The sequence below is a fragment of the Sorex araneus genome, chromosome 4 (assembly GCF_027595985.1).
Source record: "Sorex araneus isolate mSorAra2 chromosome 4, mSorAra2.pri, whole genome shotgun sequence".
In the NCBI taxonomy this organism is placed as follows: domain Eukaryota; kingdom Metazoa; phylum Chordata; class Mammalia; order Eulipotyphla; family Soricidae; genus Sorex; species Sorex araneus.
In genome coordinates, this window is record NC_073305.1 from 222539614 (window position 1) to 222566356 (window position 26743).

General features: G+C 67.1%; 5 protein-coding genes across 20 annotated transcripts; 2 read left to right on the top strand and 3 right to left on the bottom strand.

Annotated features, from left to right (window-relative positions):
• Positions 1–19: 19 nt before the first annotated feature.
• Positions 20–1773, top strand: JMJD8 (jumonji domain containing 8). Of its 3 annotated transcripts, XM_055137022.1 has the most exons (9): positions 20–242; positions 317–412; positions 511–559; positions 629–725; positions 795–863; positions 948–1067; positions 1152–1219; positions 1290–1424; positions 1508–1740. In XM_055137022.1, exons 1-9 carry the CDS (start codon positions 142–144, stop codon positions 1586–1588), a joined length of 816 nt encoding a protein of 271 aa, XP_054992997.1. In that variant the 5' UTR covers positions 20–141; the 3' UTR covers positions 1589–1740. The 3 variants fall into 3 exon arrangements, with proteins under 3 accessions (XP_054992997.1, XP_054992996.1, XP_054992995.1); XM_055137020.1 differs by lacking the exon at positions 1152–1219 and having other exon boundaries at positions 21–242; positions 1508–1773; XM_055137021.1 differs by lacking the exons at positions 317–412; positions 1152–1219 and having other exon boundaries at positions 1508–1773.
• On the bottom strand, positions 1623–3781 carry STUB1 (STIP1 homology and U-box containing protein 1). 3 transcript variants are annotated; one of them, XM_004604209.2, is made up of 7 exons: positions 3482–3773; positions 2985–3183; positions 2735–2900; positions 2479–2566; positions 2258–2314; positions 2058–2174; positions 1623–1988 (listed from the first exon to the last, which is right to left on the bottom strand). In XM_004604209.2, exons 1-7 carry the CDS (start codon positions 3638–3640, stop codon positions 1863–1865), a joined length of 912 nt encoding a protein of 303 aa, XP_004604266.1. In that variant the 5' UTR covers positions 3641–3773; the 3' UTR covers positions 1623–1862. The 3 variants fall into 3 exon arrangements, with proteins under 3 accessions (XP_004604266.1, XP_054992994.1, XP_054992993.1); XM_055137019.1 differs by having other exon boundaries at positions 1623–2174; positions 2985–3036; positions 3482–3781; XM_055137018.1 differs by having other exon boundaries at positions 1623–2174; positions 3482–3777.
• A 10-nt stretch (positions 3782–3791) lies between these two features.
• LOC129404428 (uncharacterized) lies at positions 3792–5114 on the top strand. 3 transcript variants are annotated; one of them, XM_055137025.1, is made up of 5 exons: positions 3806–4149; positions 4220–4313; positions 4459–4618; positions 4726–4878; positions 4957–5114. In XM_055137025.1, the coding sequence occupies exons 1-5, from the start codon at positions 4022–4024 to the stop codon at positions 5112–5114; spliced, it is 693 nt and encodes a 230-aa protein (XP_054993000.1). In that variant the 5' UTR covers positions 3806–4021. The 3 variants fall into 3 exon arrangements, with proteins under 3 accessions (XP_054992998.1, XP_054993000.1, XP_054992999.1); XM_055137023.1 differs by having other exon boundaries at positions 3792–4149; positions 4220–4878; XM_055137024.1 differs by having other exon boundaries at positions 4007–4313; positions 4459–4878.
• A 105-nt stretch (positions 5115–5219) lies between these two features.
• RHBDL1 (rhomboid like 1) lies at positions 5220–7677 on the bottom strand. Of its 6 annotated transcripts, none has more exons than XM_055137015.1 (8): positions 7496–7666; positions 6970–7170; positions 6547–6771; positions 6325–6473; positions 6109–6221; positions 5941–6041; positions 5807–5867; positions 5220–5734 (listed from the first exon to the last, which is right to left on the bottom strand). In XM_055137015.1, exons 1-8 carry the CDS (start codon positions 7532–7534, stop codon positions 5463–5465), a joined length of 1161 nt encoding a protein of 386 aa, XP_054992990.1. In that variant the 5' UTR covers positions 7535–7666; the 3' UTR covers positions 5220–5462. The 6 variants fall into 6 exon arrangements, with proteins under 6 accessions (XP_054992990.1, XP_054992992.1, XP_054992991.1 ...); XM_055137017.1 differs by having other exon boundaries at positions 6970–7128; positions 7496–7665; XM_055137016.1 differs by having other exon boundaries at positions 6970–7131; positions 7496–7664.
• Positions 7678–8196: 519 nt separating this feature from the next.
• LOC101550312 (mitochondrial Rho GTPase 2) lies at positions 8197–25957 on the bottom strand. 5 transcript variants are annotated; one of them, XM_055137011.1, is made up of 43 exons: positions 25884–25957; positions 24869–24969; positions 24616–24792; positions 24425–24533; positions 24164–24334; positions 23893–24007; positions 23757–23824; positions 23518–23582; positions 23176–23442; positions 22990–23058; positions 22718–22828; positions 22504–22649; positions 22380–22437; positions 22020–22138; positions 21019–21159; positions 20815–20945; positions 20620–20736; positions 20244–20479; positions 20021–20160; positions 19798–19928; positions 19535–19659; positions 19156–19317; positions 18418–18546; positions 18192–18319; positions 18017–18057; positions 17625–17894; positions 17414–17493; positions 17169–17271; positions 16901–17022; positions 16575–16740; positions 16312–16502; positions 16067–16235; positions 15884–15995; positions 15636–15807; positions 14663–14785; positions 14406–14580; positions 14201–14331; positions 13981–14121; positions 13702–13821; positions 13520–13604; positions 12570–13396; positions 12433–12486; positions 12182–12263 (listed from the first exon to the last, which is right to left on the bottom strand). In XM_055137011.1, exons 1-41 carry the CDS (start codon positions 25891–25893, stop codon positions 13209–13211), a joined length of 5415 nt encoding a protein of 1804 aa, XP_054992986.1. In that variant the 5' UTR covers positions 25894–25957; the 3' UTR covers positions 12182–12263; positions 12433–12486; positions 12570–13208. The 5 variants fall into 5 exon arrangements, with proteins under 5 accessions (XP_004604268.1, XP_054992983.1, XP_054992982.1 ...); XM_004604211.2 differs by lacking the exons at positions 13520–13604; positions 13702–13821; positions 13981–14121; ... (35 more) ...; positions 24869–24969; positions 25884–25957 and adding exons at positions 8197–8534; positions 8625–8818; positions 8901–9023; ... (11 more) ...; positions 11624–11677; positions 12068–12111 and having other exon boundaries at positions 12433–12491; positions 12570–12721; XM_055137008.1 differs by lacking the exons at positions 13520–13604; positions 13702–13821; positions 13981–14121; ... (35 more) ...; positions 24869–24969; positions 25884–25957 and adding exons at positions 8197–8534; positions 8625–8818; positions 8901–9023; ... (10 more) ...; positions 11441–11493; positions 12068–12111 and having other exon boundaries at positions 12433–12491; positions 12570–12721.
• Between the last annotated feature and the right edge of the window lie 786 nt (positions 25958–26743).

Below are 26743 nucleotides of genomic sequence, written 5' to 3' on the forward strand. Positions count from 1 at the left end.
TCGGAGGCGGGCGTTAGTGTCGCCAGGGCAACGGGCCCCTGCCTTCCCCGCCCCCGGAAGTGCGTCGCCTCGGGGGCGGGCCCAGGGCCTCTTCCGGAGCGGGTCGGCCGGCCGTCGCCACGACGACGGCGCTCGGTGCCAATGGCGGGGTGCGGGGCGCGCAGGGCGCTCCTGGCGGCAGCACTGTGCACGCTGGCGGTGGCAGCGCGGCCCGACGCGGGGCCGGCGGGCGACGGCGGGTGGTGAGCGGCCGGGCGGGCGGGCGGTGAGCGGCCGGGCGCGGGCGGCGGCGGGGCGCTGAGCGCTGTGCTTGCAGGCGCTGGCGCGGGCTGGCGGCAGCAGCCGTGGTCGAGGAGCCGCGCTGCACGGTGGAGCGGCGGCTCGACCTCACCTATGCCGAGTTCGTGCAGCGGTACGTGACCCCGCGCCCCAGCGCCCCGGCCCCCGGCGCCCCGCAGGCGCCCGCAGGCGCCCGCCGTGACCCGTGACCCCGCCCTTCCTTCCTCCCAGCTACGCCTTCTCCAGACCCGTCATCCTGGCAGGGCGCGTGGACAATTCGGTGAGTGCGCGCGCCCGGGACCCCGCCAGCGACCTGGCCCCGGCCTAACCGCCCGCCCGCCCCTCGCAGAGGTTCCGGGCCCTGTGCTCCCGTGAGAGACTGCTGGCCTCGTTCGGGGACCGCGTCGTCCGGCTCAGCACGGCTAACACCTACTCCTATCGCAAAGGTGAGCATCCCGTAGGCCAGGCCCACTTGCCAGCAGCTGGGGCCGATCCTCATCGCCTCCCCTTTGCAGTGGACCTGCCCTTCCAGGAGTATGTGGAACATCTGCTGCGCCCCCAGGACCCCAACTCTCTGGGCAATGGTGAGTAGGCTGGCATGGCCGACGGATGGGGTGCTCAAGGCCAGTGGTGAGCTCCTGCACACATGGTTGCACTCTCTGCCACAGACACCCTGTACTTTTTCGGGGACAACAACTTCACCGAGTGGGCGTCGCTCTTTCGGCACTACTCCCCACCCCCTTTCGGCCTGCTTGGCACTACTCCTGCTCACAGTTTCGGGATTGCTGGTGAGGACCTACAGCAGCGGTACACCTCTAGTCGAGGGGAAATGCCAGGTGGACTGGTCAGCAGCTGCCCCTAACTGCCCACAGGTGCTGGTTCTGGGGTGCCCTTCCATTGGCACGGGCCCGGGTTCTCAGAGGTCATCTATGGCCGCAAGGTTAGCATGGGCTTGGGGGGCTGGAGCCACAGCACGGTGGCTGCAGCAGTGACACTGCACTCATCTGCAGCGCTGGTTCCTGTACCCCCCGGGGAAGACACCCGAGTTTCATCCCAACAAGACCACGCTGGCCTGGCTCCAGGATATGTACCCAGCCTTGGCACCATCACAGCGGCCCCTGGAGTGTACCATCCGGCCGGGGGAGGTCAGTGGCTGTCCAGAGGGGGCCAGGCTGAGCTGGGCAAAGAATCCACAACTAATACAGGTCCCCATCCCATGCCCCGGCAGGTGCTGTACTTTCCTGGCCGATGGTGGCATGCCACCCTCAACCTGGACACCACCGTCTTCATGTCTACGTTCCTCAGTTAGCCAGCAAGTGGGCAGGCACAGCACACACATCCCATTGTGTCACAGGTTTATTACAGGGGCAGTGGAGGCAGCAGTGGACCTCAGCTCAGCCCACTCTTGCCTACTGTCTCCTACCCAGTAGGGGAATAGGGCAGGCTGTGGCCCAGAAAGCTGAACAAATGAGGGTGGGGTTGGGCACAGGGTAGGGATACGGGGACACAAACTATGTACAGGGGCTGGAGCCCAGACTAGGCCAGGCCTGAGAGGGCAAGCTGGGCCCTTGCACCCGCCCACCTCAGTAGTCCTCCACCCAGCCGTTCTCGGAGATGAAGGCGTCGATGACTTCCTTCATGGCCAGGTTAGGGATGAGCTGTTCCTGGGTCAGGGGGCTCCGGGTCACAGGGTCAAAGTGGCCCACACGCTGTAGTGACAACAGGATGAGAATCCATTCGGTGGGGGCAGGCCCTGCTGTCCACCCTGGGGGCCTCACCTGCAGGTGCTCCTCAATGTCTTTGCGGTCATAGGTGATGCCACTGGGTGTGATGCATGGCTCCCGCATCAGCTCAAAGCTGATCTTGCCGCAAAGGTAGTCAGGGATATCTCTCTTCTGAAGCACAAGGTGCAGTAAGGAAGAGGACCAAGGGGGGAGGGGTGGGGAGAATGGGCACTGGCCCCCCTCTCCCAGCTCACCTTTCTCTTCTCGTCTACCTGGGAGAAAAGTTCATCCATGTCTGCCAGGTACCTGTCCTGTGAAGAACCAAGGAGCCATGTGGGGCCAGCCACCCTGTGCCACACCTCCACAGCTGTGTGTGGGGTGTGTGTGTGTTTGTGTGTTGGGGGGATTGGACGCACTGATCAGGCACATGCATGCGCACACACATAAACCCAAAGGCAAGCTGGAGAGCCCTCACGTGCTTGGCCTCGATGCCAGCCTGCTGGGCCCGGACATGACCATCATCCTCATCCCCTTCAAGGCTCCGCTGGCATTCTTCCAACTCCCTGTGGGTGTACAGGAACTGTTTAGAGATGGGACTGTGCCCTACCCTCAGGTTTACTCGGGGCTCCCTCCCTTCTCCTTCAGTGTGGGTCTCCAATAAATATTTGTGTTAGTTACTCGGAGTTCAACCGATTGGGTGACTGAGGGGAAGACGCGGCCCTCCAGCCCACCTCTCACGCTCAGCCATGATAAGGCGCGTGAGGTAGGCGTGCAGCTCATTCTCTTGGTGAATGCGTCGTTCCTCGATGCTGTTCCATCGCTTCTTCTTGGCAATGCGCAGAGCACTGGGGATATCATCCCCAAAGTTGAGCCGCTGCTCCTTGGCCAAATTGTAAGCTGCATGCGGGAATGGAGGCAGCAGGTCACCCTCTGGCCCAGCCCCCGCCCCGCCACCCCCGCCGCAAGCCCCAGCAGTCTCACCTCGTTGCAGATTGGCGATGGCCTCGTCGTAGCTCTCCATCTCCAGCTGGCACTGTCCCAGAAAGAAGTGCGCCTTCACCGACTGCCCGTCCAGCTCTAGGGCGCGCCGGCAGTCGGCCAGCGCCTGCTCGTGCTGCTGCATCTTCAGGTAGCAGAGGGCCCGGTTGGTGTAGTACACGGCCACCAGCGGGTTCCGGGTCTGCGGACCGAGCCAGGCCCGCCCCTGTGAGGGCGCGAGCTCCCGGCTCCCCCAGCCCCGTTCGGCTCCCAGGGCCCACACCAGGGAACACGGAGTTTCGTGGCTACGCAAAGCCCTTGCCGGCGTAGTGCCGGCCTGAGCCCTCACGTTGGCCCCAGCTGAATCTGCCGGCGATTCCCCAGGCCTGCGGCCACTCCCGGTCTCGGCCCCCTGCGGGTCCCGGCCAACCCGAAGCACCGACCCCCAACAGTCCTCGCAGCCAGCACCGGGGCCCCGGGCCGGACGCGGGCACACTCACGATGGCGCGGCCGTAGCAGGCCGCCGCCTCCGGGTACTTGCGGCCCACGAAGAGCCGGTTGCCCTGCTCCTTGAGCTCCTGCGCGCTTGGGCTCTTGTCGGGGCTGCCGCCGCCGGCGCCCGGCCGCGCGCCGCCCTCCTTCTCCTCCTTGCCCTTCATAGCGCCGCGCGGCACGGCACGGCCGGGGCTCCGTTCCCAGGCTCCGCGCCCGCAGCCCCAGTCCGAGCCCACGATCCTCTGGGACCCGGCCCCGCGATCCGCCACCGGAACTTCCGGCCGCGCGGGTGGGCGGGGCAGGGAGCCGCGCGTGCGCTAGACGCGCGGCGGGGGCGGGGCCGGCTGCGCGCGCAGGGCGGGCACCCTCCAGCGGAGCGACGGGGGCGCGTTCGCGGCGCTCGTCTGCACGGCTCCGCCCTCCCCTGCGCACGCGCGCACACGCACAGACCACACGCAGACACATACACACACGCACACCCGCCTGCGGCTGGAAGCTCGTTCCACGGAAGCCCGCCCTCGCGAGGCCCCGCCCCGCGCGCGAGCATGGCTTCGGCCGGCGTGCTGTGGGACTGTGAAGACCCAGGCCTCTGGGCCGCCATCCTGGCACGCCACGGGGAGGTGCTGCGGGCGCGCGCGGGCCCGCACGGGCCTCTGGAAGCACTGGACCAGTGGTAGGGTGACATGGTACCGGTAGGGAGGGCGCTCCGGGGCCCGGACTCCCCGTCACGGCCCTCCCCGCAGGTACCGAGAGGAGTTGCCTGCAGCCATTCAGGGCCGAGCCGAGAAGCACGTGACACAACCCGAGCTAGAGCGGCTGCTGGCCTGGAAGCTGGCGGTGAGGGGCGTGGCCTGTGGCGCGGAGGCGGGGCCAGCCGGGACGGGGGCGGGGCCCGTGCGGACAGCCTCCTTCCCACGGTGGGCGGGGCTCCTGCCCAGGTGCCAGGCCCTGGAGCTGAGCCCAGTCCTCCGTGTGACCCCAGAAGGGCCGCTTCCGGCCGCGCCTGCAGCAGCTGGTCCGCACCAACACCCCAGAGCTCGTGGTGCGGCGCTCTGCGGCCGCCTTTCACCTCATGCCAGACGTGTCAGCGGCAGTCACGGAACTGTGCGCGCTCCGGGGCGTGGGCCCCGCCACGGCCTCTGGTACGTCTGCAGAGCTGAGCGGGTCCCGGGCCAGGGGCCGGTTCGCCGCCGCCGGCGGGACCGGGCGGTCGGGCAGCGCCCGAGTCTCGGCCCTTCATTGCCCTTAGCCGTCCTGGCCGCCGGCGCGCCTGAGGTGGCCGCCTTCATGTCCGACGAGGCGGTGGCGGCCGTGCCCGGGCTGCCTGCGCTGCGCTACACGCTGAAGTACTACCTGCTGTACCTGAGCAGAGTGCGGGAGCGGGCCGCAGCCCTGAGCCGAGGTGAGGGACGCTGGAGGGCGGGGCGAGCGGGCCCGAGCCGCGGGAGCGCGGCCCAGCTCCGCCCTCTCTTCCCCGCAGGAAGCGCCGCTGGGTGTTGGACCCCTCAGAAGCTGGAGCGCGCGCTGTGGACCTGGACTGTGGGCCGGAAGCTGTGCCCTGACCTGCTGCCCGACCTCAGCCCCTGCCCCGCCCAAGGGGACCCAGACGGCAGCTGTGTGGCAGGAGCCACCCAATAAACGTCCGCTCAGGCTGCTCCCGGAGGCCCCTCTGCCTCGCGCTGCGTGCCTCCTTCATAGCCGTGTGTGGGGGCCGGGTGCACCCCTGAAGTCCTGCTACAGCCGTTTCTTGCTGTGCAAAATATTTATTCGTTCTCCAAAAAGGCTCAGACTGCAGGTCCTGGCTGGGAGGCCCAGCAGTCTGCTCTGGGGTCACCCGTGGGTACCTTAGCTGCTGGCCCTGGAGTCCTCGCCTGGGCCCAGGGCTGGTATAAGGCTTGGCCTGAGGCATGCGCCCCTAGCGGGGAGTGGTGGCACCCCAGGGCAGACATGCAAGCTCGCCTCGGATGTGTGGCTCCAGGGAGCACATCAGGGCGGCGGGGGGGTGTGGGCGCCCAGCAGGTCATAGGCAAAGATGTTCCAGAAGATGGCGAAGAGCAGAAAGGTGCTGTAGGCCAGCAGCACCACCCACCAGCCGCACTGGTCCCGCAGGCGCTCCTCGTAGCTGCGCAGGATGGTCAGGCCCATGCTCACGCCCACCACCGCACCCGCCAGGTGCGCCATGAAGCTGGGCTGTGGGCCCGAGGCGGGCAGGGGAGGGGAGAAGCGGAGCCACACGGCCCGGCCCACCTCAGAGCTCACTGCAGAGGGAGAAGGCAGGTGGGAGGGGCCGTGGCCCAGGCCAAGCCCCCCGGCCCCCGGCCCCGACTTACTGCACACCAGAGCCAGCACCATCCGCAGCAGCTTGTAGGGGCAGCGCATCCCGGCCCAGTTCTGGAGTGCAAGACATGCTGTGAGAAGGCAGGCCCCGCGACCATCCCCATCCCTGCCAGGGCCGCCCCGTTACCATGACAACGTTGGCCAGGTGTGCAGAGCAGAGCGCGTACACCCCGCCTGAGCCCCCCACCACAGGGGCCCGCATATCGGTGATGGAGACCGTCAGGGAGCCTGTGGGCAAGAGGAGCCGTGAGGGCTGGTCCGGCTGGGGAGGGGCCGGGCACCCGCGCTCCCTCACCTGCCAGCACGCCGGCCAGGTAGAGCAGGCTGATGCGGAGCAGCCCATGCACCATCTCCAGCGGCACCCCGATCATCAGCTGCAGGAGCGCGTTGAAGCCCAGCTGCTCCAGCCTGGCCACGCGGGACACACCAGGCAGGAGCCAGGGGGGAGGTCAGCCAGCCCCCCCCCCGCCCCCACCCTGCCACAAGGGCCACGTGAGCCCCATTCACTCACCCCACGTGCATGAACATGTAGGTGAGGAAACGCCAGGCCCGCGCGCGGTGGCTGGGGTGGTACACGAGGGGGCTCTTCATGTACTCGGGGTGGTAGGTCTGCAGCACCCACTTGTTGAGGCGAGCTCCATAGCACAGGAACACAATGATCTGGGGGACAGGGCTGTTAGCATCTGGCAGGCTGGGGTGCAGCTGGCTGCAGCCAGGCGGGTAGGTAGCCCACCTGGGCAAGGGTGACGGATGCCATGAAGACCGGGGGCGGGCAGCTGCGTTGCCGGTAGAAGTACCAATGGCGGTCCACCTCTCGGGGCAGGATCTCATAGGCCACGTAGCGCACAAAGCGCTTGTATACCCCCAGGCCTGGCTCGTCCAGCAGCCCGTCCTGTGGCAATGCCCGCTGCCCATTGGCGATGGCACGTTTGAAGCTGCTGGAGCGCTTGCTGCTGATCTGGGAGTGGGGCCAGGCCATGGACATGGTCCTTCCTGGATCCTGTCCACCAGGCTGCCCACTCCATGGGGTCTGGCCCCTTAGTCTCACCCCCGTGGGAAGGGAAGGTGCCCACCTGCCCAGCCCACTTCAGCCAGAACACCAGGCAGCCAGCCAAGGCCTGGGCCCTGCCCCTGCTGCCCGCCCCATGCCACTGACCAAGTCCACCAGCTCTTGGTAGCAGATCTGGCCCCGCTCGTTGCTCTGGGCCAGGGCCACCAGCATGTCCAGCTTGGCTGGGTCCAGGGGCAGCTCATGGCTGTGCACTAGGCCAGTGAAGGTGTCCGCGCCGATGAAGCCCGTATTCTCAGGGTCCAGCTGCTGAGGTAGGGAGGCCGCCAGCCAGGGCTGAGGGCGGGCCTGGACCCCCCAGCCTCAGGTCTGGGCTGGCCAGGAGAGGGAAGACTCCAGCCCTGCTGTACCGCATGTCCCAGGAGCAGCTGGCAGCCGAACCCAGGGCCCATAGAGCCTCAGCACTCCAGGGACCTCCCTGCCTCCCCCCAGAGCCTGGAAGATGGGGCCAAGGGCTGAGGCCCCCACCCTCCCTCCGCAGTACCTCCACCAGGCTCCCGTGGTCCAGGGAGGGAACAGCCAGCAGGGGAGCGGAGACGGGGCAGGGCTGGGCTCTCGGGAGCCCCGTCCCCCCCCCCCCTCCCCGAGGCGGAGGTCCCCCACCCCCACGCACCTGCTCCTGGATAAGCTGCAGCAGGGAGCTCCTGTCCATAGGGCCGGGCCGGGGGCCGGGGTCGGCGGCCGCGGCCGGGAGGGGCTGCGCTGCGGAAGATCCGCTCCGCCCCGCTCGCCGCCGCGTCAGCGCGCGGCCCGCCCGCCTCCCGCACACGCCGCCGCCGCGCGCACCCGCACGGGGACGCGCTCCCAGCGCGCCGCCCCCCCACTCCTCCGCCGCAGCTGCCGCGGCCGCCGCCCCTGGCCGGACCCCGCAGCCGGCCCCCGCCGCGGCGCCCCTGGGGCGTCCGTCTGCAGTCCCGGGGGCCCCGCCAGGTGGCGCTGCGGCCGATTCCCCCCGCCCCCCAGCTTCCCTCCAGGAGCAGGGCCGCCCTGCAGATGCCCCCCTGAGCTGCCCTGAGCTGGGCAGTGAGGACCCCGGAAACCGGTCTGAGGGCAGCAAGCCCTAAGGCTATACGGCAGGAACAGACTGGGGCTGCGGTGGGTCCTGGCTTTGCCAGGCTCTTGGGGCCCTCAGGCTCCCCGATACCAGCCCAGGGCTGCTGCCTGCCAGCCTGACCCGCCCCCAGGGTGGCCCTCTTCACAAGGGCAGGGCCCGGGGCCACAGCTTGGTGTCAGCCCCCTTCTTCTTTGGCTTGAGTGAGGCATGGGGACAAGAGGGTCATTTCCCACCCACAGACAAGAGACATGTCCAGCAGAGTCATGAAAAGTCATCTTTAGAAAGGGGATTCCAGAGGGACAGTGACGCCTGAGTGGAGACCCCCTCCATGCCCTCTGGCACTGTGGTCAGGGGACACGGAGCCCTGAGAACAAAGGTCTGGGCCACTGGCTTCTCCGTGTGCAGTCCCTGCACACTGCCCGGGGAAGGAGGATGCTCCTGTGTCAGGGGCGCGCAGCTGGCTGGACGGACTCATCGGCTCCTCACCAGGACCCGGTACAGGGAGAGGCTGAGGACAGCAGCGACGGTGGCCCCAATGGCACCCAGGGTCACCCGGAGCCAGAAGGAGGTGGTGTGCAGCTCCCCTGGGGCGAGGTGTCTGCAGGAGAGGCTGGCTGGAGAGGCCTGGACACCCACCTCTGGGCCCCCACCCCCCGCCCCCCGCCCCCATAACAGTGCTGGTACCCACTGGAGTGTGGCCATGGTTGCGAGCCGGGTGAAGACAGCGGGGCTGGGTGCAGTGCAGGAGAACGGGGTGGGGGCAGGCAGCCGATGCCGGAGGCAGAACTCGGCTGCAGACAGGCTGGGCTGAGGGACACCTTCAGGCAGGTCTGCCTTACAGGAGACCACCAGGCAGGGGGTCTGCCCATCCATAAAGCAGCGCTGAGGGACAGAGGGGCATGAGGGCAAAGCTGGCACGAAGGCACAGGGAGGCTGCCAGCAGGTCTAGGGGTTCAGGGCTTGCCTTGTAGATGCTGGCACAGGGCGTGAAGGACCCAGGGTCGCTGCCATCGAAGAGCAAACAGGCAACGTCACAGGCAGCATCTGGCGTAGCCACCAGCAGGCTGTCTGCCTCCACCTCACACAGCTGGACAGAGAGGGATCCCGGGCTCAGCTGGGCACCTGGGCCGCTCCCACCCCCATCCCCAAACCAGCGGCCACACTCACAATCAGGTACTTCTCCTGCCCGTTCACCTGCACCGTGTTGATGGCATAGCCCGCCGCGTCCCCGGCATCGGGGTGCTGAGGAGGGAGGGACTGGAGCTGCCCCGGTGCTGTCAGAGGCCCCAGCCCCCTCCTCCGTGCCCCAACACTCACCCCCAGGCTGCGGCCTAGGAAGGCCTGCAGGAAGGCAGACTTGCCCGCCCCACGGGTGCCCACCACCTTGCACAGGAGCACGTTCCTCTGTGTCTGCCCCTTCTCCTGGTCCAGTCTCTTTGCCCGGGTGACTGCAACAGAGGACAGGGGTGAGGGGGGGCCATCTGGGGGCGGGCAGGGGCGGGCGAGCAGGGGCGGGGCCCACCTGTGATGGCCTGGGCCTGGGAGTCCTGCTCACAGAGGGTGGGGTAGCCCAGGTGACCCAGGAGCTCCAGGCAGCGCCGCACATCCAGGTAGGCCAGCAGGCTGTGGACGGGAGGGAGGGACGAGTGGGTGCGGCCGGCGGGACGGGACGGGTGCGGGGCCAAGGATGTGCGCTTACGTCCACTGGCAGAGGTACCCATGCAGGGGCAGTCCGGCTGGCTCCACACGGACAGCCCACCGGAGCTCAGGGCCCCACGGGGGTGCTGGGAACACACTGAAGAAGCTCTGCAGCTCCGAGGGCGAGAGGACACCATCTGCATCCTGTGGGCAGAGGGCCACGTCCCAGGCACCATCCCTCTGCGCCCCCCCACTGCAGGGCCACGTCACCTGTCACCTCACGGCAAGGCCACATATCTGTCACCTCAATGTAGGGCCACGTCACCCTGCAATGTCACCTCACTGCAGGGCCATGTCCCCAGTCATCTCACTTCTGTGTAATCTCACTAGGGGGTTATATCACCTCTGTCACCTCAATGTAGGGCCATGTCACCCACGTTACCTCACTGCAGGACATCACCTATGTCACCTCACCTCTGCGTCACCTCACTGCAGGGCCATATCACCTGTGTCACCTCAATGTAGGGCCATGTCACCCGTGTCACCTCACTACAGGAAGTCACCTGTGTCACCTCACTACGGGGCCACATCATCTGTTTCCACTGAGGGGTCATGTCACCTGTATCATCTCCTCTCTTTGTGACCCCAATGCACAGTCCCACCTCTGTCACCTCACTGTGGAGTCCTGTCACCTGTGTCACTTCATGTGTGTGTGCAGGGTCATGCTCAGCTTGCAGGGCTCACCTGGTCGTGTTTCTCAAACAATCTTTGCACAAACTGGTAGCCAAGGTGGTTGAGCTCAGTGCTGCAGCCAGCAGGCACGTGGAGGCTGTGGGGACACGGGCCACTGTTCCCCTGGTAGCTTGGGCTCAGTCCCCCAGAGCTGAGGTCCCAGCTTCCCTGGACTATGGATGGGCGAGGTTGGGGAGCCCTGCCCACACACTCACGGCGGGGACAGGTAGTCGGCTGTCAGCTCCAGGTCGTCCCCATAGCCAAAGCGCCGCAAGATGGCCCAAGTGGTCTCGTGGCGCCCGCGCTGGATGAAGAGCATGTTCAGGAACAGGAAGCCTGTTCAGGAGGACACAGCTAGCACCAGGCACGCTCTGGCCACTCCCCACCCAGGGATGCCCACCTCACCGTCCAGGGTCAGTCGGCCATCCCTCACACCGCCTGCCACGTTCTTGTGGACCACAGTCTTCACATCCTCTAGCGCCTGTGGGGCCAGTGGGTGCCCAAAGCAGGACTTCTGCCCCCAGGAGGGACCAGTGAGCTGAGCCTCAGCTCTGCCCATGGCTCAGGGTCCCCTGGAGACGGGCAGAGGTTTGAGGAATACCTGGAATGCATTGAGCTCCTGGTCACTGAGCATCTGGTCCAGGTCCTGATCAGAGAGCCTGAAGATACGCGTGAGCGCCTGGGTACAGGCGGGCCGGAGCTGCGGGGACCACAGGCCCGGCTCAGGCTCAGCTCTGCAAGGCTCCCCCCATTCCCAACACCTCCTCCCCACCCACCTGCTTGGCCTCAGGGTCATAGAGTGGGGCAGTGGGGTGAAGCACGGCCTTCTGGGCATAGTAGAACAGCTCCGAGATGTTCCGCAAGTTCTTGGCCGAGCACTGGGACAGGCGCGAAGATGATGTGCATCCAGAAAGAGGCATTATGGGGGGGAGCCTGCCCGGGAAGGAGCCAGCTCACCTCCACGCAGGTCTCAATCTCAGGGAACTGGTTCATGAGGGGCAGCACGGCCTCCATGGAGCTCCCAGGCCGCAGGTCCGACTTGTTGCCCACCAGAATGATGGGGACCCTAAAGGGGCCATGGTGAGTAACCAGGGACAGGAGAGCTGGCAGGCCCGGCCCAGCCCATCCTGTTACCTGGGTCCCCTCTCGGTGGCCCCATTCACTAGCGGGATCCATTTGGTTCGGATCTGAAAGGCAACGCGGGCCTGAGGTAAGAGGCCCGGCTGTCCCTGGGCACAAGGTCTCCAGGAGGGATCAGCAGGGGACCCGCACTTGCCCCAGCAGTTCCCGAGCTGGCTGATGGGACCCCCAGCTCACCTTCTCGATGGTGGCCGCCTGGGACACGTCATACACCATGCATACCACACTGGCCTGTGCAGGGGCAGCACTGTGTCACGGGGAGCCCCCACTCCCCTGCTACCTCCCCGGGACTCACACAGGGCTCACTACGGGGCTGTGTCTGGGGCTCCGGACCCCACCGCCCCAACTCTGGTCTGGCCCTCCACTCTTCTACATGGCACCCAAGTGGCCAGATCAGCAAACTCTTGGCAGGGGAGGGGCACGGCTGCATGGGCGACGGTGGCAAAAGCCAGACCAGGCCCAAGCTGCATGCCGTGTCCTCTCCTGGAGCTCAGGGTGCACGGAGCCCTTGTGAGGGCAGGTGAGGAGGGCGACAGCGCCGCAAGGGCCAGGTGCGTGGGGGCGCGGACGGGCCACAGCTGCTCAATTCCTCCGAGGGAAGCCCCCCAGCCAGGGCCGCACCTTGTGGATCTCGTCCTGCAGCTCCTCCGCCGTCTGCTCGGCCTCTGCGGGAGAGGACGCTGAGCTCCCGCGCCTGGAACCCGGCCCGGGCTGCGCGGGCGGGCAGGTGCCTACCTGAGTAGTCCACGATGTGGGTGGGCACCTTCTCCGGGGTGACGTCGGCGGGGATGGTGATGTCTTCCGCTCGGGGAGGGACCTGGGCACACCCAGAGAGAGGTGTGCCGAGCGGGCGCACGGTGGGCAGGACGCGGCGGGCGGCGACCCCCGGTCCCGGCAGGGCAGGACCCAGCAGGCGGCGCCCCCCGCCCCCGCACGGCAAGACCCCGCACGGCAGGACCCCGCGGGCGGCGCCCCCCGCCCGGTACCTGCTCAGGGAACTCCTCGCCCACCAGCGACAGGATCAGCGACGTCTTCCCCACCTGGGCTGCAGGGCGGACAGTGAGCGGCGCCCCCTCCGCGCCCGCCCTCCCGCCCGCCCGCCGCGCCCGCCGCGCCCGCCTACCCTCGCCCAGCAGCAGAATGCGTACGTCCCGCCTCATGGCCCGGTGGCCCGACCCGCGAACTCCGGCCCGACTCGCCCGGTCCGGGCCCGGCGCTCCGCTCGGCACTTCCGGCCCCGCCCCCGCGCGCCTGCGCAGGCGCGGGCCGGAGCGGTGACGGCGGCGCCCCGTGCGGACGCGCCCGGTACCGCAGGCACCGGGGTCCAGGTGCGTGACGGGGGACGGGAGGAGGGGGCGGTTAACCCTCCAGCCTCAGCGACTAGTGCCGCCCGCCACTTCCTGGGACCTCTTTTGGGGGGACTGGGGGCCACAGCCGGCGGTGCTCAGGGATCACTCCTGCTGGGGTTCAGGGGACCGTATTGGGTGCTGGAGATCAAACACCAGTTGGCTCTGCAAAGGTCCCTCCCCGCTGCACTCTGCTGGGGGTCTTTGTGCCGGCTTTGGTGACACACTAGGCAGTGCTCAGGGGACCCCGTGGAGCTGGAGTGGAGATTTCAGGCGCACAGCGAGGCCTGCGCCTTCCCATGGGCCAGCTTCTGCAGGCACGTTGGGCAATCAAGGGCTGTCAGGGGCTGTTTATTTGAACTGTACAAGGAGGGGCAGTGAAGGAGGGTGCCAGCGGCAACCATGGGGGTCCAGAGTTACAAGTCCTCAGAGGGGCTGACACCCGCGGCAGCAGGCACAAGCTCCCAAATCAAGATCTCGCTGTGCGCGGCGGAGAAGAGCAGGCGGGCGGATGGGGAGAAGCGGCAGAGCTGCACGGGGCCCACGTGGGCGGTGAAATCTTGTGTGGCCCCTGAGCCACAGTCCACCAGGCACAGCACTCCCTCTGCAGGTGTGGTTAGGCTCAGCTCGGCACCTTGCATCCCCCGCAGGGGAACTGTCTCTCATTAGGGACAAAGAGCCAGAGTACCTGGGTGAGGGAAACCTGCCCGGGGCCACCAGCACTCACCAGTAAATCCAATGGCCGCAAGGTGTGGACCAGAGGACAGGCTCAGGGACATGGCAAAGTCAGGCAGTGGGATGGTCTTCACCACCTGTGGGCAGTGGGTGTGAGGCAGTGGCCGGGACCTGCCCAGCTGGGACACTTCCTACCCCAGCCCACCAGGACCCCTGTGCTGAGCAGGCGGACACCTGCTTCTGGTGGAGGCTGTAGAAGATCATTTCCCGGTACATGCCCAGGCCTGTACACACCAGCAGTGCCCGGTCCCAGGGGCAGAAGGTGGCCAGGGACGGCGGCAGGTGACCAGGATCCTGGGGAGAGGAGGGACAGATGGCAGCAGTGGGTAGTCCCTGGCTTTGGAACCAGAAGAGGCCCGTACCTTCAGGATGGGGACAGCCCCCATCCCCAGGGAAGCCCATACCCAAGGAATGGAGACAGTCCCCAGCCCCCAGATCTGGGGAGGCCCGTACCTCCAGGATGGGGGCTGGGAAGCTCAGCCAGTCCACAAGCCCGCAGTGGTCCCGCAGCCAATCAGAGGCCCAGACGCTGACCCGCTGGTCCCCACTGGCAGCCAGCCACAGGTCTGCCCCCTCCACCCCGAAGGCGCCATACTAAGGAGGAAGGGCTGGTGGGTGCTGGCTGGTAAGGAGAGTTGGGGGCCACCCCCAACCCCCTCACAAGCCTCGTCACCTCTTTGCTGGTGCTCTGGAGGGTGCAGATGGGAGCGCCATGGTGGTCATTCAGCACACGCAGGGTGACCCCAGTGCACAGGTGGCTCACTGCTACAAGCCCAGTCCTGTCCCCCGAGAGGATGGTCTGTCCTGGACCGGGCGGGATCACACCGTCACCACTTGCTCCCTCCGCTCCCCGCCCCGCGCCCTGGGCTGGCACTCACCATTGGCAGAGAAGGCGATGGTGGTCAGTGCGGCTGAGTGCGGCTGGACCTTGAGCTCCATGGCCGTGTGGGAGATGCTGAAGACACGCAGGGTGCCATCACCGTAGCCTGCGGCCAGCTGCTGCTCCTGTGCACGGCCACAGGATGGGGGGCTCCAAGCGACACAGAGGCAGCTCTGGGACCACAGGGCGAACGTCAGCAAGCCGGGAGCCACCTCATGTGGCCTCGCTCTGGCCCGGCTCCACTCGGGAGAGTACCTGATCCAGAACCTGGAACTGGACCAGGAGCTCCAGGCTGGCAAGGGACCAGACCCGCACACTGCCGTCGTCAGCACAGGTGGCACACTGGGCCTCGTTGGGGCTGAAGGTCACCTCATTGACCTGCGGGGACAGTGGCCGCTCAGCCCCGTCCTCCACCTGAGCCCCCAGGCCAGGGCTGTTTCCCAGGGCCCACCCAGCAGGGCATGGGCGGTGCCGAGAGAGCCACAGCCCGACCCAGACACACAGGTAGCAGTCGGCAAGGCCAATGTTTCCCAATGGGCCAAGGCCGGCCAAGCACCGGTCCGAGGAGGCCCTGAGATGGCTCTCAGCACTGCGGGGGTCTCTGGTGAACAGCAGCTGGGCTGGAGGCAGCCCAGGCAGGCCAGAGCACCCTCCAGCAGGTGAGGCTGTAGGTCCCCCTCCCCCACCAGGGTCTGGGAACTGCAGTGACTCCATGCATGGCCCAGCTCCAACTGTGATGATCCCAACTTCCAGGGAGCAGCAGCTAAAGGCCAGACAGATACTGGGCTCGCGGCCTTGAGCAGCTGCCCACAGGCCAGCAGCCCCTCAGGACACTCAGCAAGCAGCTGGCGGGTTGGTGGGGGAGGATTGGGGAAGGGGACGGGGCAAAAGCAGGCCCAAACCTCCACCCTCTGGGCCGGGGAGAGGCCTGGGGCTCTAGAGATGAGGGTCTACGGGGACAAGCCTGGAACCCAGACAGGAGGAAAGGCTCTGCAGGCTGGGCCCTGGCTTTGTCCTAGCACCGCAGGGTCCCCGAGCACAGAGCCAGCAGTCCTGACCCCAGACACGGAAACAGAAACTCCGAGGGATAAGCTGCAGCACACCAGCACGCCGGGGACCTACGCACACCAGCAGGCCAGCAGTCCAGGCACCAGCAGAGCAGACGAGGGTCGGCAGGGCAGGCTCCGGGGCACAGCCCCTCCAGAGCCACCCAGAACCGTGGCCTCACCTGGCTGGAGTGGCCACTGATGAGGCGCGTGTTGGAGCCCTCAGCCCAGCTGACGAACCAGACGGTACCGGCCGTGGTGCCCACAACACCCATGTCCATGCTCTCGTGGAAGACGGCGCTGACCACAGCCCCGTCCAGACTCAGCTCCTGCTCCATGGCCAAGGAGCCGGACCTGGGGCAGGGCGCAGAGGGGTCAGCAGGAGCACAGGAGCCGGCACCTCGCCCAGCACTGGCCTGAAGGCACACACCTCACGGCCACACCCGCTTGCCACAGCTCCAGCACGGCCCCCACGGCCCAGAGGCGCAGCCGCCGTGAGCTGCTCCCGCTGACCAGCCATGTGCCCGAGCACTGCAGCAGCCCTGTGAGGTGGGAGGCCGTGAGCACGGGCACACTCGGAGAGATGGCGGGGGCAGGGGCACAGGGCACCCACCGATCTCCCCCTCGTCTGCCTGCCAGGCCAGGAAGCAGCGCCGGGCACGCGTGTCCCAGACGCAGACCCGGCCGGTGCTGGAGCCACAGTAGAGCAGGGGCTCAGCCCCGAAGCACAGTGAGGTCAGCTCGGCGGCCCCCACCTCTGCAGAGAGAGACTCTCGGTGCACCTGCAGACACCGGGGCCAGCGGGTCAGCAGCGTCCTGGCCACCAGACGTCCATCCTGAGCCAGTGCTGAGCCCCACCTGCAAGGCTGTGCCAGCATCGAGATGGGGCAGGGGCCAGAAGGTGGGGGCACCCTGGCCCACGCACACCAGCTGGCCAGCGTCCCAGGGGCTGAACGCCACCCCGTGCATGGGCTCCGGGAGAGGCACGGCGGCCAGCAGCTCAGCGGTGGCCACGCTCCATAGGGCCAGGGTGCGGTCGGAGTTGTCCCCTACAGAGGAGCCACCTGTCAGCTGCCTGGGGCAGCGGGTGACTGGGCAGGGCCCCCCGCCTCCCTACTGACCCAGCGAGGCGAGGAGCCGGTCGTTGGGCGAGAAGGCCAGGGCCTGCACTGCAGCTTCGTGGTGCTCAGGGAGCTGCCGGCAAGAGCCCTCGGGGATGTCCCAGACACGAATCTGACAGCGGCCACGGATGGGGCTGGGTCTGCAGCCCGAGGCCGAGGCAAGGAGCTGGGGGCAGGGAAGGGCGGTTGAGGGCGCGGGGAAGGGCGCTGGGCGGGGACAACGAGAGCACAGCCCGGAGGCGACCAACACTGCACCCCCAGCTGTCCCAGCACTACAGCCAGCTCCCGAGGAGCTGGGCACACAGGGGGTCAGGCAGGGCGGGCACCTGGGCGTTGTGGCTGAGGGCCAGAGTGGACACCTCCTCGGCATGGCCGAGCCAATGGCGCTGGGCCCCAGAGTGTAGGTCTTCCACCACCAGCAGGCGGCCGCACGAGTAAGCAAAGAAGCCTGCGGGTGAGGTGGACAGAGCTGCTGTCTCCTGACCTCCTGCCGGGACCTCCCCTCCAGAAAGGTCCCCTGAGGGCCCAGTGAAGGTGGGCAGTGACCTGGAGACTGTGCCTGCCCCCTGCCCGCCCCGGCCCTGAGCCACATACCCGTGCTGGGGCTCCAGACCAGGTTGGCCCGCCCGCCGCTGCTGTAGCCCACCACGGCCTTCAGGTGCAGCCGCTCACCTCCAGCAGGAGGCCCGGACACGCACTACGAAGAGTGGACTCAGGAGGCCAGGCCCACCCGAGGTTGAGGGGTCACAGGCGACAGGCGCCAGAGCCCGGGACGAGGTCCACAGGACAGGGGCAGGGAAGGAGGGGCGTGGCCAGGGAAGCCCACCCAGTCCCTGCACCTTGGCTGGCCTGAAGGCCTCGGGGTGGGCGGCAGAGGGCCTGCAGGCGGCAGGGAGGGGCGCTCTCCAGTGCGGGGCCCCTGCGGGAGGAGGTGCTCAGCGCGGCACACGAGGCCCCGAGGCCCCGTGGGCAGGAGGCGTAGCCCAGGGGACACTGCCTACCATCTCTGCGAGATCTGCGCGCCCCGCCCCCTGCCCCTCCCCCGCTTACCTAGCCAGAGGTCGGGAGATGCCCTGGGCCCTGGGGGCTCCCCGCTTCCCCAGGCCCCGTCTCCGGCCACACTGGCCTCCCTGAAGTCTCGGCTCTTCTCACACGCTCCCACGTGGTCCCCAGATGAGAAGGCTCTGAGGGATAGGGCTGGAGAGGGCCCGGGGGCCTCCAGGCTGCCCAGGCCCTCACCGTGACCACACCTTGGGGGCTGTGGTTGGGAGTGCTCACTGGCCCTGGACGTGGTGCCCTCTGGCTGTCCAGGCCCTGGTCCTGCAGAAGGAGATGTCAGCTGCGGTCAGGGCTGGAGGGCAGGAGGAGGTCGGCCCAGGACCCCGGGGAAAGGCCATAGGGCGGCCACCCACACGTCATGCTGGCATCAGGGACACACTCACCGGCCTCATGGGGCTCAGGGGCTGTGAGCAAGGCCGGGGCACTGCAGAGATAAGAGAGAGCTGTGGGCAGGGGGCAGGGGCCACGGCAGGGACACGAGAGTGTGGGGGCCAGGGGAGACGCGGCGACGAGGGGCCAGGGCGCCAGAGGGGTGCAGCCCACAGTGCGAGCACCCACCTTTCCGGGGCTGCTTGCTCGGGAGCCAGGATGTCCCAGAGGAAGATGGCATCCCCTATGCTGAGCACCTGCCGCTGGTCAGGCGTGAAGGCCACCGCCCGCACGGGTGCAGAGTGGCCGATGAACACCTACGGGGTCACAGCTGGGACGGGTCCCTCCCGACCCTCCGCCCCACATGCTGCCCTCAGCCCGTGGGCATCCCCGGGCCCTCCATCCCAGCACAAACCTGGCAGCGGGGCCCGGCTCGCGCCGAGTAGTCCCACACCTTGACGGCTCGGTCTGCCGCCATGAGCAGGAGGTGCCCGTCCGCACTGAGCGCCAGGGAGGAGCAGGCTGGAGGCTGCATCCCGGAGAGCTGCAAGGAGGGTCTCATGGGGTGGGTGGGCAGGATCATGGGCACACCTGCTCATCATGCCCACACATGTGCACTCACGATACTCACGTAACTCACACACGACCACACATGCTCATACACACGCATGCACACTCATCACTTGCATAACTCATGCATTCTCACACACATGCCCACATATTCGGACACTCCTATAACTCACACACACACACACACACACTCACTCTCATAACACACACACACATATATACTCATGTAACTCACACATGCCCCCAGACACACGCTCATACACAAGCGTAACCCACAATATCTACACATACATAGCTCATGCATGTTCACAAACGCACACATATAACTCACGCATGCCCACACACATGCTCACACACACACACATACTCACATAACTCACGGTCTCATGCGCTCACACAGACACGACGCTTGTATATATATTGCATAGTCACATGTAAACACACATCACCTACATATGGTGACACTCATAATGCACATCACACACACCCTCATACACATGCTCTCACACACATACATGCTCACATGCACACACACGTGCATCCTCACACACTAACACACATGGCCGGCGGGGCCCCAGCTCACCTCCCGGACCACATGGCCAGACGTAGCATCCAGCACCAGGATTGTGGCAGATGATGTGGATACCAGCAGGTGACCAGGGGGTGCAGGCCCAAAGCAAATTGCCGTGGCTGAGTCCAGGTGGCTGCTGGCCGGGTCTGGGGCACAGATGTCCACCTGCAGCAGCTGGGAAGGGCAGCAGCTGCTGGCCAAAAACTGGGTGCCTCTGGACCCCCACATTGTAGGCGCAGGAGGGATGTGACTCAGGGCACAACCCAGCGCCTGTGCCACGCCCCCGGGCTCAGGAGTCCCCGTGTACCAAAGCAGCAGGGCCAGCTCTCAGCACACGTCCTGTGCTGCCCTCTCAGGCCCCCCATGCACCCGACAGTGCCTGCCGCCTCACCTGCGCCAGAGAGCCTGAATCTGCCACAGTCACCGTGTGCCTGGAAGGCCCCACGAATGCCAGCAGGCGGCTATCCGAGCTGATGGCCAAGGTGTTCCCACTGGCCTCCTGCCACACCACGTCAGCTGCCAAGAGTAGGGCCAGGGTATGAGCAGCCTGGGGAGACTTGGGTGCAGAGGCCCAGGCACACCCCAAAACCTGCTCACCCAACCCTGCACCTGCCCAAGGGTGAGGCAGGCCTGTGGGTGGGTCAAGGACCGCACCTGCCACCCGCAGCACGTGGCACAGGGGGTCAGCACAGTGGTACTGGACCAGGGCACCCTGAGAGCAGGTGCTGAAAAGGAAGTTGCCGTCGGGGCTGGTGGCCAGGCTGGTGATAGCTCCTTGGTGATGTCTGCAGACAAGACAAGAGACAGTGCAGGAGCATGTCCTCCCTCTGCAGGGCCTCACCTGGGCCCCGGCCCCCCTCCCCCCGCCGGGCCTCACCTGTGCTCCAGCAGCACCTCAGGGGTCTCCAGGCTGCAGGCACGCACGGCCCCACTGCTGAAGCCGCAGAAGCAGCGCGGCTGTGTGGGATGGAAGGCGACAGCCCGGGGCGCCTCCTCAGGAGACACCAGGTCGTATAGCTGCACAGGTGTGGGGCCCAGGAGAGGCGTGAGGGGCCCTGTGCAGGCGGCCGGTGCCACCCACCCACCAGGGCCCCCCGCACCTGCTGCAGAGTCGCCAAATCCCAGATGCGGACCGTGTGGTCCTGGGCCACGGTGGCCAGCTGTCCACGGCTGTGCTGGGCGGCGAGAGCGAGCACAGGGGCGGTGTGAGCCCGCACCAGCACACAGTACTCCTGGGCCGCCACGTCCAGGAAGCCCAGGAGGCCCGCAGAGGTGGTGGACAGCACACGCCGCCCATCAGGGCTCACTTGGACAGCGGCGACAGGTCCCTCGTGCCCTGGGGAGGCGAGGCTGGTGACCCCGGGTGACCCCGGCGGCTACGTTCAGCCCACACCGCCCTCCGGGTCCTGCCAGGCAGGCAGCTCGCGGGGTCCCGGCCCAAGACACAGCTCGAAGCAGAGGGACTTCAGGCCTTACCTGTCTCCAGCAGCACGGCCGAGAAGTCCAGGGGCCACAGGCGCAGGTGGCCGTCCTCCGACCCCACGGCACACAGGGTCTGGGAGACACTGAGGCAGCTGATGGCGATGCCGGGACCTAGGGGAGACCCAGTCAGCCAGAGCCGCTCCCTAGGTTCTGGGCACCTGCAGGAACCCGGGTGCCAGGGTTACCAACCTGAGCCAGAGGCCCGCTTCTGCGGCACGGGGCTGCCCGGGGGCTGTGCAGGCAGCAGGCGGCGGGCCTGCCGCACGGCCAAGCACTGGGAGTCCACCTCCAGGATGTGGCCACTGCGGCTGCAGGTGTAGCTGGGGGTGCAGGGGAGGTGAGGCCTGGCTGGAGCAGGACCCGGGCGGGTGGGGGAGGGGGGCTGTGGCTCACAGTGTATGGTCCTGGGCCCGTGCAAAGGCCACATCCATGAAGTGCAGGCCATGGTGTTCCCCCAGGTCCACGGGGCAGGAGCGCAACTCCCCACCTCGAAGCCGCCACAGCCGCACACTGCCCCGTCCACATGAGGCCATCCTGAGTGGGAAGGAGGAGGGTGAGCCCTGTGTGTGCCTGAGGGAGGAGGGTGAGCCCTGTGTGTGCCTGAGGGAGGAGGGTGAGCCCTGTCAGTGCCTGAGGGAGGAGGGTGAGCCCTGTGTGTGCCTGAGGGAGGAGGGTGAGCCCTGTCAGTGCCTGAGGGAGGAGGGTGAGCCCTGTCAGTGCCTGAGAGAGGAGGGTTGAGCCCTGTGTGTGCCCGAGGGAGGAGGGTGAGCCCTGTCAGTGCCCGAGGGAGGAGGGTGAGCCCTGTGTGTGCCCGAGGGAGGAGGGTGAGCCCTGTGTGTGCCCGAGGGAGGAGGGTGAGCCCTGTCAGTGCCCGAGGGAGGAGGGTGAGCCCTGTGTGTGCCCGAGGGAGGAGGGTGAGCCCTGTGTGTGCCCGAGGGAGGAGGGTGAGCCCTGTGTGTGCCAGAGGGAGGAGGGTGAGCCCTTTCTGTGCCTGAGGGAGGAGGGTGAGCCCTGTCAGTGCCAGAGGGAAGAGGGTGAGCCCTGTCAGTGCCTGAGAGAGGAGGGTGAGCCCTGTCAGTGCCTGAGAGAGGAGGGTGAGTCCTGTGTGTATCTGAGGGAGGACGTTGAGCCCTGTGTGTGCCTGAGGGAAGAGGGTGAGCCCTGTGTGTGCCTGAGGGAGGAGGGTGAGCCCTGTGTGTGCCTGAGGGAGGAGGGTGAGCCCTGTGTGTGCCTGAGGGAGGAGGGTGAGCCCTGTCAGTGCCTGAGGGAGGAGGGTGAGCCTTGTCAGTGCCTGAGGGAGGAGGGTGAGCCTTGTCTGTGCCTGAGGGAGGAGGGTGAGCACTCTTGTGCCACCTGGGCCTGAAGAGGCAGTGGTTATTGTCTTCCCACATCACCTGGTCTCATCATGACTGGCCACCACAAAGGTCTGGATGTCCACATCAGTGTGCACCTTGGCCAGAATGGCTACCTCGCCACCGTGTCCCACCTCCTCAGTGCCCCACGCAATCACGACCTGCAATGGGCCTCTGCTGAGTTCCACAGTGCCCCCTCGTGGGCCCAGTGCTAGGTCCAGGAGAGGTGGGTGGCCTGTGGCTTGGGGGGGTTCCCAGGTCAACCCAAAGATGTGACACCCCCAGCACTGCATGTCAGGCAGCTACAGGAGGTGTGACCGTGAGTGTCAGAGGGGCCCCCTCCTCGGCCCCACTGCAGGGTGCTGCCCCGTGGACCCCCGCCGCCCCCAACCAGCTCCTTACGGTCCTCCCGTGGCCGTCCTTGCCCACACCACAGAGCAGCGCCCCGCTGTTCGAGAGGCTGTGGACAGAGGAGGGGGTCACTGTGGCCCAGGTGGCCCCCAGACCCCCCAACGCTGCAGCCCACCTGAGCGAGCACACAGTGTGGATCGGGCCTCGGAACAGGCAGAGGCACTGAGCACTGCAGACGTCCCAGAGCCGCAGCATGCTGGGGGAACGGGCCTGCGCCGAAGCCAGGAGCCGGCTCTTCCCATCCAGGGCCAGGGCGGAGACCTGGGGAGGCGTGGGCTGAGGGTGCGCCCTGGCCTGGGAGCAGGGCCGCCCCCCGCCCAGGCACCCACCTCGTCCGTGTGGCCGAGGAAGAAGCGCTGCTCGTGAGTCTGGACGTGCAGGAGCACGATGACGGCATGGCAGGGGTACAGGACGCTTGCCCCGTCCCTGGTCCATAGGGCCTGTGGCCGGGTGTGGGGGGACCAGTCGGGGCCCCCAGTCAGAAGCCACGTGACAGTCCAGCTCCTCCCCAGGGGCTGCTGCAGAGGGGCACCACCACAGGCCTCTGTTCACACAGCCCGGGGTCACTCACAGCTCTGCCACCTGTGCAGGGCACACTCACCCACTTGGCGCTGGGGCCCCCAAAGCCAATGACCCCCTTGAGCCTCAGGATGGGGTCCGGGAGGAAGCTCTGGAACAGAGGATGGTGCCCTGAGGCCCAGGGACAGGGGTCTCTGTCCTGGACTGTCCAGCAGGAGCGGGCCAGGACCCCCACCCCACCTGAGCGGGCAGAGCACGTCTGACTCACTGCCACCGGAGAAAGCTGCTTGCCCGGAGCTGCCTCCTGGCCAAGCGGCTGTTGGCTGGATGGCTCAGCAGGAGTGCCACCGAGCTCCGGGCATGGCGGGACAACCGTCAGAGGCGGGATCTGCGGCTGACAGGGCATGGCCCCTCCTCGAGCAGTGCTCGCCTCATGCAGGGCCGCAGGGTCTGCAGCCGAGAGGTGGGCACACAGCTGGCCCCTGCTGCCTGCGTCCCTCAGGATGGGCCTTGGGGCCCCGTGCGCCCAGAAGGGCTGCGGAGGGAAAAGGACTGTCAGTGCCCAGGGCTACCCAGCCCTGTGCCCCCGGGCACAGAACACAGGACGCACCTGCTGGGCCGGCCTGCTGAGGGCTGCTGGGCCGCGCTGCCGTGGGGGCTGTGGCCCCTGGGATGCTGCAAGAGAGCAGAGAACTCGCCTTGCAGAGTCGGAGCCAGAGCTGGGGGCTACTGGCCAGTCTGCTCTGCTGGAGGAGTCACAGAGCTGCACCCCGATGCCCCCCTGGACCCCCAGGCATGGCTCCCACTAGGACTGGCCTGCCACTGGGGCCCCCTGGCCCTCCAGCCCACCTGTCTCGGGAGAGAACTGGCCCTTCTGGCACAGCTGCAAGGATGAGCGCAGGGCACCGGCAGGGAACCTGGGCGGGACATAGGGTGGTCAGAGTGGGCGGGCGTGGGTCGGGCCGGGCAGTGGGGAGGTGCCCACCGGAAGTAGAGGTAGAGGTCGTTCCAGCACTTCCCCTTGGGCACCGGGAACGCCATTTCTCGTGGCATGGGGGTGACGGGCAGCTTGGAACGCCTGGCCTTGGTGACAGTGATAGCTGCAAAGGCAGTTCTTCAGCTCGAGGACGCCCCATCCAGCTCCCTGCCCCAGTCCAAGATTGCCCGCAGCCCAGCAGAGGGTCTGAGGAGGCAGGTGCTGGCACCATAGGGGCCCTTGTGGGCTGAGAATTGAGGGCAGTGACTGTAGGCCTCACTGGGGTCAAAGCTCAGGTCGCTGGTGAAGAGGCTCCTGACCAGCAGGCTGGCACACAGCCGCACGCCCCTGAGATGGCTGTAGTGCTGGCCGAGGTAGAGCAGGAGGGTATCCTGCAGGTCCACCTGCAGACAGGTCCAGCGAGACCCAGGAAGAGCCGGCCCCATCCCACCTACAGGAGGCAACGATCAGCACTGCCAGGCGCCCTGGCCGAAACTCGCACCCCAACCAGTGCCAGCCCCTGTCCTGGGGTCTCCATCACCTTCCCCTGGCAGCTGGCTTCTGCACACCAAAGGGAACTGCAGCCACGTGGCCGTGGACTTGAACTCCTTGAAGAGGTTGGAGAAGGACACTCGGATCACCTGGGCATGCTGGGGGACAGGACAGGACAGGACGTCAGGGGGAGTGGCATGGTGCAGGCCCCAAGCTCTGCCCGACTGACCCCAGCGGCACCTCTGTGGACACGTCCAGGTGGATAACAAAATGCTTGTCTGGAAGTGGCCGGAAGAGCACGTACAGGTACCGCCCCATGAGCCCCAGGGACTGGGAGCCCGTCTGTGGGAGCTGGATGTAGCTGCTGGTAGCGGCAGCGCCCCGGACCCGATACACACGGCACCCGAGAGTCTTGTCCTGCAGGAGGAGCAGCACCCCAGTTCCTCGGGGCACGCCACGCACGCGCTGCAGAAGGCCACGAGCCACCCCTTACCAGCACAGTGGCCACGTCGCCCTCCTTCGAGGATCGCTTCCACTCCTCCACCTTGAAGTGTCTGAAGATGTTGACGAACGGCTGCTGCCACGCTGCGGGGACTAGGGGGAGTGAGTCCCACCTGCGGGACCCCTGTTCACACCAACCAGGAGGCCTGGGACCCCATCGGCACTGATCCTGCAGTCAGGGACCCCCCAGACCCCCACTCCCAAGGCCTGAGACCCCCCATGCCCCACCCCCATGGCCTGAGACCCCCCCCCAGGCACCGATCTCGCAGTCAGGGACCTCCAGGCCCCCACCCCGAGGCCTGAGATCCCCCAGGCCCCACCTCCATGGCCTGAGACCCCCCCCCAGGCACCGATCCCGCAGTCAGGGACCTCCAGGCCCCCACCCCGAGGCTGAGATCCCCCAGGCCCCACCCCCATGGCCTGAGACCCCCTCCAGGCACCGATCCCGCAGTCAGGGACCTCAGGCCCCCACCCCGAGGCCTGAGACCCCCATGCCCCACCCCCATGGCCTGAGATCCCCCCCAGGCACCGATCTCGCAGTCAGGGACCTTCAGGCCCCCACCCCGAGGCCTGAGATCCCCCAGGCCCCACCTCCATGGCCTGAGACCCCCCCAGGCACCGATCCCGCAGTCAGGGACCTCCAGGCCCCCACCCCGAGGCCTGAGATCCCCCAGGCCCCACCTCCATGGCCTGAGACCCCCCCAGGCACCGATCCCGCAGTCAGGGACCTCCAGGCCCCCACCCCGAGGCCTGAGACCCCCATGCCCCACCCCCATGGCCTGAGATCCCCCCCCAGGCACCGATCCCGCAGTCAGGGACCTCCAGGCCCCCACCCCGAGGCCTGAGATCCCCCAGGCCCCCCAAACCCCCATGGCCTGAGACCCCCCCCCAGGCACCGATCCCGCAGTCAGGGACCTCCTGGCCCCCACCCCGAGGCCTGAGACCCCCCAGACACCCATTCCACGGCCAGGGACCCCTAGGCCCCCTCCCTAGGCCCGCGCGGCTACCTAACGCCATGGCCTGGCGCTCGCACTTCCCGCCTCGGCCGCCGCCAGCTACGCAGCAGCGCGCCTAGCAACGGCCGCTTGGCAACGGCGCCACTTCCGGCGTCGGGGCACGTGACTGCGCGGCCCGCCGGGCCTGGTTCTTCCGGGCTGGTGCCTGCTGGCCCCCTTGGGGCCGGACCCTCTCGGGTCCTCTAGGCAGCCCTGCGGTGGCCCGATGGGCGCCGGCCTGCAGTGTCTTGAGCCCCTGGGCCCTCTATCCCCACCCCATATTCACGTCTGCGCTGGTCGGGGCTGTCTACACCCACCCCCAACCCAGGCTGGCGCCTGCCCTCGCTTCCCAGCCCCTCGGCGTCCCAGGATGGGGTAGCCAGGTCCTGTCCGCTATGGCCATGGTAATTGGCCCACCTGGCGGAGACGTTATCTGAGGCCCCACATCCCTCCATGCCCACAGCCAGGCCTGGCGGCTGATGCCCAATCCCAATCAGTTTGACCACGTTAGGTGGCAGGTGCAAGGCCGAGAAGTTGGCAACTCAGAGGTTTCTGAGCAGCCACGAGCCACAGTTCATTGAAAGACTCCAGGTGTTGGGGAATCAGTATAAAAATCTGAAAGCCAATCCAGCGGGGAGGGCTCTGCCTTGCACGCAACCAACCAGAGTTTGATCTGTGGCATCCCATGTGGTCCCCTGAGCACCGCCAGAGTAATTCCTGAACACAGAGCTGGGTAAGCCCCAAGCACCGCTGGATGTGACCCAAAACCCAAAAACAAGTCCCGAGGTAAGCAAATCTGCAGGCCCCTGGCCCACCCCATCAGAGAGAGGAAGGGGCAGGTGGGGCCAAGGCCAAGGGCCAAGAAACTCAGA

Bases quoted from the DNA above. Each gene is read 5' to 3' on its own strand.
- JMJD8 (XM_055137020.1), top strand. From the start codon at position 142: ATGGCGGGGTGCGGGGCGCGCAGGGCGCTCCTGGCGGCAGCACTGTGC. The intron at 243-316 runs GTGAGCGGCCGG...CTGTGCTTGCAG, and splicing joins CCGGCGGGCGACGGCGGGTG to GCGCTGGCGCGGGCTGGCGG. The intron at 1,425-1,507 runs GTCAGTGGCTGT...ATGCCCCGGCAG, and splicing joins GTACCATCCGGCCGGGGGAG to GTGCTGTACTTTCCTGGCCG.
- STUB1 (XM_055137018.1), bottom strand. From the start codon at position 3,640: ATGAAGGGCAAGGAGGAGAAGGAGGGCGGCGCGCGGCCGGGCGCCGGC. The intron at 2,567-2,734 runs GTGGGCTGGAGG...GTACACCCACAG, and splicing joins ATCATGGCTGAGCGTGAGAG to GGAGTTGGAAGAATGCCAGC. The intron at 2,315-2,478 runs GTGAGGGCTCTC...GGTTCTTCACAG, and splicing joins CTGGCATCGAGGCCAAGCAC to GACAGGTACCTGGCAGACAT.
- LOC129404428 (XM_055137023.1), top strand. From the start codon at position 4,022: ATGGCTTCGGCCGGCGTGCTGTGGGACTGTGAAGACCCAGGCCTCTGG. The intron at 4,150-4,219 runs GTAGGGTGACAT...CCCTCCCCGCAG, and splicing joins CTGGAAGCACTGGACCAGTG to GTACCGAGAGGAGTTGCCTG. The intron at 4,879-4,956 runs GTGAGGGACGCT...TCTTCCCCGCAG, and splicing joins GGCCGCAGCCCTGAGCCGAG to GAAGCGCCGCTGGGTGTTGG.
- RHBDL1 (XM_055137012.1), bottom strand. From the start codon at position 7,534: ATGGACAGGAGCTCCCTGCTGCAGCTTATCCAGGAGCAG. The intron at 6,042-6,108 runs GTGAGGGAGCGC...TCTTGCCCACAG, and splicing joins CCTGGCCGGCGTGCTGGCAG to GCTCCCTGACGGTCTCCATC. The intron at 5,868-5,940 runs GTAACGGGGCGG...CTTGCACTCCAG, and splicing joins ACCTGGCCAACGTTGTCATG to AACTGGGCCGGGATGCGCTG.
- LOC101550312 (XM_055137011.1), bottom strand. The intron at 19,660-19,797 runs GTGCGGTCCTTG...TACTCTTGGCAG, and splicing joins CCACGTGCTGCGGGTGGCAG to CTGACGTGGTGTGGCAGGAG. The intron at 18,058-18,191 runs GTGGGTGCTCGC...TTATCTCTGCAG, and splicing joins GAGCAAGCAGCCCCGGAAAG to TGCCCCGGCCTTGCTCACAG.